This window comes from Convolutriloba macropyga, chromosome 8 (genome assembly GCF_964194025.1).
Source record: "Convolutriloba macropyga chromosome 8, txConMacr16.3, whole genome shotgun sequence".
Taxonomy (NCBI): Eukaryota; Metazoa; Xenacoelomorpha; order Acoela; family Convolutidae; genus Convolutriloba; species Convolutriloba macropyga.
This window is the reverse complement of record NC_134475.1, coordinates 67,850,448-67,863,339: the sequence shown is the minus strand read 5'-3', so window position 1 is coordinate 67,863,339 and position 12,892 is coordinate 67,850,448. Positions and strand designations below refer to the sequence as shown.

Sequence of the window (12,892 nt, the reverse complement as noted above, 5' to 3'; positions counted from 1 at the left end):
AAAATAAAAGAAATACACTAACTGGAGATAGAGGTCAGAATTTTTAAGTGTAACACATTGAAAGACGCTATGAAAGACACAAAATAATGTAAAACGCTAGGCCCAGATAGAATAGTACCAATCCCCCTACATTATCTAGGCCATATTGCACTGAGATACCTCACTGACACCATAAACTTTTCTGTAAACAGCGCAAAAATCACGAACATCTGGAAATTTGGGCGGTTTATATCTCTACACATGCCTGGAAAACTCATAGACGAATCTGAAAGCTTCAGGTCAATGGTTCTCCTCTCTCTCATTGCAAAACTAATAGAAAATCTTTCCAAGTGACTTTATAGAATGTCAACTAAAACAACATCAGCATGGCTTTAGACATGAGCACTCCACAATAACAGCTCTCAATACTGTCACCAACGATATACAAAGGCCTTAATCAAAAGAAACACTGCAACCGACTCTACTTGTAGCCTTAGACCTCACCACCGCTTTTGACTCTGTTGATCACAATTAAATAATAAAATACATACTCGAGGCAGCACTACCGAATATCACTAAATGATGTGTCGCTTCATACTTACAGGGCAGGTTTTCTTTCGTAAAATCTAACAATAAAAAATCAAAGTCGAGAAAAGTCAAACAGGGCATCTAAGGTGGTGTATCATCGCCAATGCCCTTCATCATCTACATGAGCAAGCAGCATCTGCCCCCGAAAGATATAAACATCACTTCTTACGCTGATGATATAACTCTAACTACATCTCACCCACAGGTTGATAAATTACGCGACATCAAAACTCTCTCCTAAACATTTAACTGGAACACAGTTAAAGGACGTTCGTCAAGTAACGCTGAACTACCTGCAAGCAGAGCCATATGCTATGACGCTAAAAAGACTACTCACCATGATCCAAGGAAATGCGCCAACAAGTTTAACCTACAATACACTGCACACGCCAAAAAATGAAAAACAGAAAAATACACTTACTGGAAAAAGGGCAGAATTTTTAAGTGTAACACATTGAAAGGCGCTATAAGAGACACAATATAAACTGAAACGCTAGGCCCAGATAGAATAGTACCAATCCCCCTGCATTATCTAGGCCATATTGCATTGAGATACCTCACTGACACCATAGATTTTTTTGTAAACAGCGCAAAAATCCCGAACATCTGGAAGTTTAGCGGTTTATATCTCTACACAAGCCTGGATAACCCATAGACGAATCTAAAAGCTTCAGCCAATTCTTCTCTTCCCCATTACAAAACTAATAAAGTTTGACATCAGTTCGACCTGCCCAAGCATAGCAATGAACATCGACTGGCGCATGGAGTACGCATGAGGCTAGGACAATTTATCAATAGTTCTATCCATCAACTGTGAACTCATCATACACAAAACACCACAAAAAACTTTACTTTTTCAACCTCCGCAAAGCTGACTGGGCAAGTTTTAAAGAAGATATTGAAAAACTGAAGAAACAACGAACACTAAAAATGTCTACCATGCGTGAAAGGCCGTAAGGAAAGCCATATATCCTGCGACTAGCAGGCATATTCCACAAAAAAGAATTAAAACAGTGGCTGCCAATTTTCCCAGCGAAGCAGTAAAGCTGTCTGAAAAAAGAGGAAATTCAGAAAATATGCAGGGGAACCCAGAATCACGCAACTAAAATATGAAATAAAACTTGTTCAAAGTCAAAAGCGCAAAAATGGATTGAGATTGTAGAAAACACTTACTCAAAGAGGTAAGTGCTCTAAACTCTGGAACACAGTTAAAGGACGATCGTCAAGTAACGCTGAACTACCTGCAAGCAGAGCCATATGCTATGACGCTAAAAAGACTACTCACCAAGATCCGAGGAAATGCGCCAGCACACACAAAAAAAATGAAAAAAATAAAAGAAATACACTAACTGGAGATAGAGGTCAGAATTTTTAAGTGTAACACATTGAAAGACGCTATGAAAGACACAAAATAATGTAAAACGCTAGGCCCAGATAGAATAGTACCAATCCCCCTACATTATCTAGGCCATATTGCACTGAGATACCTCACTGACACCATAAACTTTTCTGTAAACAGCGCAAAAATCACGAACATCTGGAAATTTGGGCGGTTTATATCTCTACACAAGCCTGGAAAACCCATAGACGAATCTGAAAGCTTCAGGTCAATGGTTCTCCTCTCTCTCATTGCAAAACTAATAGAAAATCTTTCCAAGTGACTTTATAGAATGTCAACTAAAACAACATCAGCATGGCTTTAGACATGAGCACTCCACAATAACAGCTCTCAATACTGTCACCAACGATATACAAAGGCCTTAATCAAAAGAAACACTGCAACCGACTCTACTTGTAGCCTTAGACCTCACCACCGCTTTTGACTCTGTTGATCACAATTAAATAATAAAATACATACTCGAGGCAGCACTACCGAATATCACTAAATGATGTGTCGCTTCATACTTACAGGGCAGGTTTTCTTTCGTAAAATCTAACAATAAAAAATCAAAGTCGAGAAAAGTCAAACAGGGCATCTAAGGTGGTGTATCATCGCCAATGCCCTTCATCATCTACATGAGCAAGCAGCATCTGCCCCCGAAAGATATAAACATCACTTCTTACGCTGATGATATAACTCTAACTACATCTCACCCACAGGTTGATAAATTACGCGACATCAAAACTCTCTCCTAAACATTTTACACGACTGCTATAATCAAGAAATCTCAAGTTATCAGCTGAGAAATCAAGTGCAACTGTGTTCACAACCTGGAGTAAGGAGGCCAAGTTCGACCTATGCCTAAAAAATTACCAATGTTTTTATATCTAGACTTCTTTATTTATTTTTGGAAAATTTGATTTTGGGGAAAGTTGTGCTAAAACGTTGAGTTAAGTTACTTTTTGGATGATTGCATCAGTGTTTTTTCAGTACAACTGGCTATTTATTAATTACTCTCGAACGAAGCTCTAATAATAGTCCTGTGTGTCTTTGCATGCCAAAACTGCTGGAGCGATTTGTAAGTGACTTTTATCACGCTTGACTTCCTGCTCTCTGATTCCCAATATTGAGCAGCTGAGCTGAATTGCTCACAGATGTTGATGATGATGGAAGCTTAGCCACTTTTTCCAGACCCAAGGGTGATTGTCGAAAATCAGTTTACTACTGAAAGACAAATTAAAACGGGCTATAATGGAATTGTGATCCCAATAGTCGTTTGTGAGCAGACCAACCTTAGTGGGTTCTTTTTCAGTCATCAAAAAAGCCCGAACTTGTGGCCTGTCCACATAATAGAAACTAGATTTTTTTAAATTATCTTTGAGAACTTTTATTTTCCGTTGGAATATTTTTGTTCGATTTTTCTGGATTTGATTATTTTTCTCCTTCGCGTCACCTTTCAGTACGCTCATATCTTGAAAAAAACATCAAACTGAGCGAGTGTGTTTTAGAGTAGAATGTGCGCCCCCAATCGAACTTCAGTGCAACACCCGTGACCCAATGATGAGGAGAAGGAAGTGGCTACAGAGTCTCATCAAATGTGCTTTGTGTTCTCTCCACCTTTTATGGTCAAATTATCAATAAAAGAAAATAGCGAAACATGTAGCACCTTTCAATTTATTATTTGAATCTCAGCTACTATGACTGTGAGTTTTTTGGTGCGGTTTGTTCTGCATTTCTTATTAAAGTTAAATTATTTATCCGATTGAATTAATGCCTTGAGAGTTGTGCAAGACAAGGGCAATTGATCGGAGGTATTTTGGCGGTGTTTGAGATATCCCCTCAACTTTATACGCCCTTAATTTCTATCCTCACCTTGCTGATTCCGCGACTAGCTTGAAAGAACAGAATTGGATGGAGATAAAAAAGACATTGGTTCTGCTTTCATTATACCCTGTTTTAATCTATGAAATGTATCTAATTTACTTAGTCCTCTGATGGTCTACTGATAATGCTTTCTATCACCAGAAAGAGACCTAAAATCATACACAATTTTCACCTGAGAACATTTCTGTATTTGGTCTACTCATCAAAAAATGCGTACAATTATGTGTCCTCTTATGTTTCCACACATTAGCGTTTGGTTTGTTTAACTTGCTTAGAAGAGTGTTGGTAAAACCGCTCCATCTATTACACGGGACCTTTCAAATTTCATTTCCCATGGAAACAGGTTTTAAAATTTATGTGTAAGCGGGACTTCCTTTCTCCTGTTTATTGTCACGAGGTATTTGTGTTGTGTTGTTGTCGAGTGAACAAAACTGCAAAACAGGAAATGATTTGCTACCCAACTCACAATTCACATCAAAATGCTGAAAATGAAAGAAATGATGCCTTCAAATGCTAATGTGTCCTGACGATTTCTTCCACTTTGGGGAGCTTTTCTCTCATTGATACATTATCTTGACTCCTTTATCTATTCTATCTTTCTTCTCTTGTCAATCAAGGCCTCGCTAGATTCTTATGCAGTACTACTCAATTGGTAACTTCGAATTACTCCGGACCTTTCCTACCCCGAATGGGAAATTAAATTGGGTAACTAGAATTGAGTAAAATGTAGCTGGCTCCAATATTTGATTAACACTGTTATTTTCGCATCCGTCCTCAGTGTGTAGTACAACGACCTTGCTAACTCATCGACCGTCAGTTGCCCGAGGCTTAAGTTTATTCCATTGATTCAGTATTTGGGTCTGAATTATTTGGTCCATATGGACATAGAGAGAAAGTTCTTTTGTTTTTCTGGTTGCTCGATCAGCCTCAAATTTATTTACAACATATTCTCCCTATAGTTACTATTGCAGTTGGCAACACATACTAATGCGTCCTCTATTGCACTGCAACGCAATTGTCTAAAAGCGCAGGCTGAAATAGATCTCGTCTTGTTTTGTGTCTGTCTTGACTGGGATGAAAATTTGGCATTTTAATTCGAAATTAGATCTTGGTGGATTGAATTTGTGGTGATGCCGTTTGACATGATTTATTCATATTTAAGTGCTTTTTCAAATAAGTCACCATCCATTCCTCCCATTGTTGTCTTGAGAGCATCAGCTGCTGAACAACAACTATTTACTTCAAAATTGTCACTTCAATTTATAGAATACCTTCATAGTCTGCTGTACTTGTAACATTTACTTACTCAAATCAGTTACGTTTTTCAAGGACATTCTGAAACTTTTTTCGTGGAGAATTCTTAAAATTGATCGATTTAGTTCAAAAATAAAAAAAGGAATTGCGAGTTAAAATTAGGCATTTCTTACTTAGTCTGTACTTAAACGTTTACTTATTTGATTGAGTTGCAACAATATTATGGAGACTAGTTGCAATTCATGCAAATACTGAGTTAACTTTTTGCAAAGTGAGTGATTGAGAATCGTTTGCAATTTACATTGGCTGCTTTCTTTCCTTGCCAGCTACGTGATATTGATTGATTACTTCCTTACATACAGGTATTCCAACATCCCCCTTTGCTTATTTATTCCTGCTCTTGAAATAGACACCGTTTGCTTTGTTTTTTGCAGCAACTGAAATAAAAAGCCATTCTTCAAATTGTGTATAATTTTTTTCATAAAAGTTATCACAGTTTTCAAATACAGTTTATAGTTAAGAAAAAACCAGAAGAGGTTGGCGAAGCCCAGACATGTCCCAAACTTACCGAATTGGGGTTGGGAATAGTTCTCCGGGAGGTATGCACATTCACAGGGTGCCAGGGGAAGTGTTGGAAGTGGTGTTCTGGATGCTGGACCCTCTCTCTGCTCTCGCTTGTGAACAAGTTAGTAACTGAACCCGCCTATTTTATTCAGCATCCACAATTTTAAGAAAAAGTTTCGTCTTGTAAATCTGTCTTATATACCGATGATACAAAAATAATGGGGCAGATTTCAGAACATGAAGAGGTTCAGTTTGATATAAATAGAGCTATTGAATGGTCTAGTTCAAACAAACTTTGAAAAATTCAGCATTGTCGAGTTTTCATTCAAAAATACAAATGATTTGTCGCTAGAGTTATTTGCAAATGATATTGCTATCAAAAATGATAAACAAATTAAAGATCTCGGATTAATTTTTACGTCCAACCTGACTTGGAATTGTCACCTCGACATCGCCATAAAAATGGATTTCAGAAATTGATAGGTTCTCACATCGGTGAAAACCTGTATATTATCTGCAGTATTCTATGCGTCAAACGTCTGTAACCCAGGAGTTTAGAAGCTTCAACGCTTGGAAAGATTACGTTTAAATTTTATAACTTGCCCTTCAACTTCGGCGACATGGAATACGTTGAGAAGCTCATTCGCTGTCGCCTGTTTTCAGTCAGTTATTTTTAACGACCTCATTCCACTTAATAAGATTCTATTGGGTTTAACTGCTATGAATGCCTCAGACCACTTGTCAAAAACTTTGCACTTTGGATGTGCAAAGACCAGATCAAGCGAAAAGTTTTTTATTGAAGCCAGACAAACTTTCGGAACCTTCAATAACTTTGTCAGAATTTAAGAGAGTAGCCTGATTCAATATTTTTTGTCTCAGTTGAATTGTCTTCCTAACTATTCACTATATAAAATTCCATGTGAGTTTCAAAGAGAAGTGAAAAATTTATTGCAAGCTGAAGCAATAATAAGGTTCAGCTACAAAATTTACCCCTTAGAATGGAAATTTTTCGAGAAATTTTGTTTTCTGGAAATTGATTTTCTCCTAATCTGGGGACTACCAAGCTGGTTGTAACTTTGTTTGGTTGAATTGATTATTGATTATTATTGTTATTATAATACCAAATACTTGTGCACCATTTTTGTCCCAACATCTGTTCAAGCCGTCATTGTGTTGTTCATTACAGCTTTCTTCGCTCGCGATTAAGTGCATCTGTCCAGAGAGGTGTATGATGTAATTAATGCCTATTTAGAGGTTGTGTTAATAACTATAGTCCAATACCCTCTCAAATGTACTATTACATGCGTGGTAGGCCAAATTCAATTCTACCTGCTTAAATTTTGTGTGATTTCATTCGTAAATTAAGTTTTTATGTTTTCTGCTAGTCATTGTGAATTTAATGGCTTTTGCAATCAAATCTGCAGAAGTGTGCTTTCTCATTATAGTGGATACTCCAACCTCAACTATCTTGCCATTATGCTATTATATAAAAACATAAAATAATTTAAGAATTTTAGAATATTGTAATCCCCTACAAGAAAAAAATGCTACTTAACCTAGTTCAATCTGGAGACTTTGAAAGTAATTGGAGTCCGGATGTGAGTAAGAAATTAAAAAAGTTGATATTTTTCTCGGTTTTTAAGGATCAAAGTGGTTAATTTTAGCTGGCTGTTAAGTAGGTTGTTTATTTTCATTTTTTGTGGAGATGATACGACAGAATCAGTTTTTGACATCAAATGCCATATTGTCTTTCAAACCAGTATTAGAAGAGCGGATGATTTTCTTTCTATAACTTTGCATTGTTCTGTTGCATTGCAGGTGTGTGTAAGGTGGCGTGACCTGATGAGTGGCTACTGGCTGAGGAGACTGTGTCGTGTGGAGTACAATGTACACAAGTTCAGTTTGGAAGCATTTGGTCACCTGGTGAAAGGGGAGGAGGACAGCTGGGCATGGTGGCCTCAGATCAAGAGATTCATCACTCTGGAGAACTCTCTCGACAAGATACACCAAAACCCAATTCCTAAAAAGGAATATCAGTTAGTCTTTTTTCAGCTATCTATGCCCGTACTCTAATGTTAGGAGTGTTTATCGTATGAGATCTGATAAGACGTCTGATCAAAACTTCTATCGTGTAAGACCTGACAAATTTTGATTAGTCCAGTACCTGACAAAAAGTTGTCGTTTAAGACCTGACAAAGTGTCCTACAAAATCTAGTCAGGCACTGCATTATCTGACGTGGTGATGCAACTGTCAGAATTTTGTGAGATCTTGACCGATCCGAATTCCAGATTCACTGGGGGGAGCACTTTTTAAATGACACTTCCGAAGGACTATTGGTTAGTGAGTCCCTTTCAAATTATGTATGCCTGCTATGGAATATTTTGAATAATCTTTGCTATTTATAAATGCTTTCGGACAAAGTTAGGCAATTATTGTAAACGTGTGTATCTTTTTAATGCAGAATTTTTGCTTGATCGTTTCCTCTGGTCTAAAACAGTCTTTGACTTCTTGAATGACTTTTCGCGTTTCAGTTGTTCATGTTTTTTAGTGATCTAAGTCGCTCTCATTCTGAAAAAAGTTTGTTGCTAATTAAAAAGCTATTGTTAGCGAAAGAGAATCAAAGCCTCTGTAGCTCAGTGTTTAAGACGTAAGACTATTTCTGGAGGTTAAGGGTGCGAACCCATATGGTGTCATCCTTTTGACAACCATAAACTTCTAAGGTACTCCCCTTATAAATTAAATTGCCCCGTTGGTCGTTCGAGAGCAATTCGTTCTTCGTTAGTCGATTCATTTTGTTATTTCCGAAACGTCAACTTATTAAAAGCGTAAGCTAAAACGCGCTCCATGTGTTTTGGAATAGTTGAGTATTGTTACTGCGGTTGACATTTAACTTTTTACTATTATAAATACAACTATATATGTACATAAAATCACTTTCAAAATAACGTCTTTAACAAGTTGTCTATGTCGGTAATGACTAAACACAAAATGCCGAAAAAGGGTTGTTAGTGTCTTCCCGACACACTTTTCAAGGCATTGTGTAACTCAGAGGTGTCTTAGAATTTATCAAATCATTTGATTTTTAAGTATCCTATGAGTTTTAATTGTTAAAACAGACAGTACATTTTACTCCGAATAATTCCTAGGGGAAAAACAAATTTAGTTTCATTTTAAATATAAGATTTAACGTTTTCTGGGCGTGTCTACGTACCGGTGAGTATAGCTCAATTCATGGTTGAACAGTTTGTTTTCACCGTTTCAGAGGTGAATAACGAATAAAAATTGCACTTTTTAAAAATTTTGTCTATGTTTACCCATCAATTTTTTACTATGCATTTTTTAACTACGATATTATCTTCATTTGCTTGTCGACTATTCCTAAAGCGTCCTTTTTCATTGAGCTATTCTTGGTCTTGGACAACGGACATTCTTCATTGTTTTAGCGTATCTTGGTTGAACTTGTCAAACAGTCATCAAGCCATCCCCCCTTTATGGACCAGATTTTAAAAACTCTTTTGTGGTTAAAATGACTGCGTTAGTTACCTCTGATTTTTTATTTGTAGCTGGAATACCGACAGCTGTGCGCTGTCTTCATAAGCGAGCGAGCAAGGAAATGGTAGCTCAGTGAATGATGGACGGTGAATCGGTTTAGCTGCACAAATGAGAATAGAGTCGTTCATAATGTCATTAGTTACAAACGGAGTAAGAAAAAAGCAGGTGAATTTTTTTGCGATTTAGAGTGTTTTTCGTTCTATTGCAGCAATTGCTAAGCAGTTATTTAATTGCAAAGAAAATATTTTCCATCAAGTTGGGTTTTCTAGCTTAAAGTTGTTTAATGGGGTTTCAACATTTTGACCTCTTTGAATTATTTTACCCTCAATTGTTTTTCAACCAATGTTAAGATTTTTTTGCGATTTTGGATACTTGTGAGCACTTTTTGTCTTTTCATTTGCTCTCAATCAAAGTTTGTAGGAATTATATTAGCCATGTGGTCTTTTTATGCGATTTTTCGCTTAACCGATTTGTCGTCTGACCCATTTGACTTCTCGTCCTCGAAAACGGGATAAACTGGTAACGCCCGGAGGGCATTATTTTCTCCTAGAGCCTTAAGCCTTACTAGTCTCTAATCATCTGATTCAGAGAAACAGTTTTGAGGAAAATGATCTCAGGGTGTTAAGGGGCGGTTCTTAGTTTGACCCCTCTCCATCGCCACCGCCAATCCCCTTCCACCCCCTCCAACTTGGCGATGGTGATTTAATTTGCTCTCATTGAGAAATTTGTAACTGAGGGTATTTCATGTGCGTACTCACATAAGGTTTAAAAGACTGTATATCGTAGTTGTTAACATCTCAGGTTGGCTTCCCGAGACCACAGGTTTATATATTTTTGGATTTTATCAGGTAAGCCTGCCTGTTGCCCTAGAAAAATTCAACGGTCTGACTTTAAACGGTTTATGTTTGTTCGAATAAAAAGAAAATCTCAGAGCTACGGATCATCAAAGAAAAATAGTAAGAAATGTAATTTATTATGGTGACAGTTTGACAATTGGGAATCATCATACCAGTTTAGACAAACACGTTAAGCAATTATTACCAGAGCAATTGATCGCTTAACAAAAATCAACATAACAATGTAAATCCTCTGATTGGGTATATTTCGACTACGCGTGTACCTATTTTCACTCAATTTTCTGGTTATGTTTTCATCATGTGTTTATGGTAAATATAATCTACGAACAATTAACAAGCATAATCTATAAATTAAGCTTCTGAATACATGTTTTTAGTTGATATGAATTAGGATTATAACGATGCTTGTTTCAAAATAGGCAAAATTATGTTATATTCAGCTTATTATTTGTTCGACGAGTTACAGTCATATGAATAATTTAATGAGTTTCTTTGTTAATTGGTGTGCATTATAAAACTCTGTTTAGTTGGGACTATTTTCTCGGGGACTGTTTTGTCTGGGAATATTTTGCTGTTCGGGACCATTTTGTCTGTTCATCGTTTTTTAATGTTTTGCTTCAAGCTTAAGTGTTGTAATGATTTGCTGAATCATTACAGCCGCCTTTTTGGAAAATTGGCTCAATCATCTTCTATCTGATCCTATTTTTTCAATGTTCGAAATAGTCTCAATTTTTCAAACTATAATTTTAAGGTCTTTGAAGACAATTTGATGAAACGTTAAGAAAACTTTTGGTAAGTTGTATTGCTTCGCATTTCAACGATATGTGCAATGCAGAGACTCAAGCGAGCGGCCGTCTCGTTCGTGTTAAGTTGAAATTCATGCGTTTCTTTAGATTCAAACTGTCTAACGTGGGAATTCCGAGCACCGGAGGTCGACATGTGTGTGGAGGGTACTTACTAGTCATCAATTTGGTAGCCAATAGCAATGTAGTGCCCAATACAATCCAAGCATCTACTAGCAACGGGAACAGTCGAAGTGACGACACTACAATGAATAAGCTCAGATGGACTGTACAGAGTGTGAATAACACAAATGGGGGAGGAGCACTGGGTTCTACTTCCCCGGGAAACGCCTCTAACCAGCAGAGGAAAATAGGGAAGAACGCAATTTGGCAGCTTAACATTTATCACATTCTCACAGGTATGATATCATTCGTGTCTATGGTACAAGAATTTGGCACTGACTGATTATTTCTGAGAAGGACGCGATTGGCTCTGTTTGCTCTTTTGGATTCTCCGCTGATTCGTTCAGTGGTCTCTTTTGACTTCACTACTGAACCAATTATGATTGATGATTAAAAGTTAACATAACCGAAGACAAAAATAAAAATTGACGCGCAAAATAGGACTCACTTTTGTTCTAACTTTTGTATGAAAAAGTACCTAGATGTTCAAAAAAGAGAGCTAACATTTTATTGACTGACGGTTTCTGGAATTCTTTTGTTCACTCATTACTACTTGAGATCAACTAGTTTTTGAGTGCATTCCACTGTTTTGGAGATCAACTACTACATTCCACTGGGTCTCTAATTTTTTATCTTGTGTTTTGTTTTCCAGGAAAACTGGTGAAGACAGTTCCCAATATCAACATGGTGCAGCCTTGTATAGCAGGGTGCTGTTTTGATGACGTCACTCCGTCTCCACAACAATTCTCAAATGGAACAGGGTCAGATAGGAATGAGGGTGCTGTTTCTAATGGAGTTGCGGGTGATAATAACAGCGGTGGTCAGTCTACAACCTCTAGCATCTTGTCCTCTCTGTTGAAAAGAGGCACCAATAGCAGTCGCAGCAAGAACTTTCTCAACACCAAAATATCAGGTCAGAGTTGCTATTATGTAAACTTCTTGTGTACAAAAATGGAATGATAGACATCAATACTAACCGAAAAGCAATAACTTGTATGACCTTTTCTTGGTTTTTTACGACTCGAAGTGGAGTATTGATTTTCTTGCGGTTTTTGTACAGGAAGTACTATTTGTTCAGGCGACGTTTTGACCAAAAAACGGAAGTGAGAACAGCTACCATGGTGAACTGAGTTTTGCTGAGCAAGAAAAGTTTTTTTGATAGTGTGCTAGTTCAATGTATGAATTTATGACTCTGAAAATGTTTTTGAGAGAATGACGCATATAGATAACCGTTTTAGCGATTTTTTTTTCGTCCGTTTGGCTCAATATTTTTGCTTGTAATTTGCTTTTTCGTAGAAATAATTTCTGATCGATGATTCATGAACGTGCAATCCTGAAATCGATGTCACCAAGTTTTTCTGGGCATACTAATGTATCAAGTGTAAAGTGGGCACATATTGCTCAATTTCTCAGTTAGTTTTTGGATTTTTTTTCATCATTTTCTTCGTTTCTGGATCTTTGAGCGGATCTTTTTGTTGTATTACATTGTGCACATACTAAGCCGATTTTGGCGGTTTTTCTTAATTTTTTCTTTGTTTTTTATAGCTGCGAAGTTGTAAGCCGAGACTTACCTCACTGATTAAAATGACTTTTGCACTTTAAAATTTAAGTTTAATTTGAATGAAATTAAGGTCAAAGGAATAAAGGTCCCTAATGAAAGGGCTTCTGCGCAATGAATTTTAACGGGTTTTTTTTCATAGCTTCTTAAGCGGCGTCGATATGTTTTTCAACTTATATCTGTATCTATTTTTATCTCTATTATATGGCACGCAAGTCTATCCTTTCGCAGATATTCCCGCGCGCAGATATTCCGGCGCGATCTGCCGTCTATGTTGTTTATTTTTGGTTTTAATTAATAGAAATTCTT

The 12,892-nt window shown here is 36.9% G+C and overlaps 2 protein-coding genes across 2 annotated transcripts in view; both read left to right on the top strand.

Moving 5' to 3' along the window:
• Window positions 1–12,892, top strand: part of LOC142344940 (sodium channel and clathrin linker 1-like) — a 364,638-nt gene that overhangs the window by 38,319 nt on the left and 313,427 nt on the right. The window lies entirely within an intron of this gene.
• The window catches only part of LOC142344939 (uncharacterized), a 28,784-nt gene continuing 19,255 nt past the window's right edge, over window positions 3,364–12,892 (top strand). Inside the window, exons 1-4 of the mRNA XM_075397024.1 lie at window positions 3,364–5,771; window positions 7,469–7,686; window positions 10,954–11,261; window positions 11,678–11,938. Coding sequence (XP_075253139.1) covers window positions 5,640–5,771; window positions 7,469–7,686; window positions 10,954–11,261; window positions 11,678–11,938 — 919 coding nt within the window. The 5' untranslated portion in view covers window positions 3,364–5,639. The remainder of the gene's footprint in view (window positions 5,772–7,468; window positions 7,687–10,953; window positions 11,262–11,677; window positions 11,939–12,892) is intronic.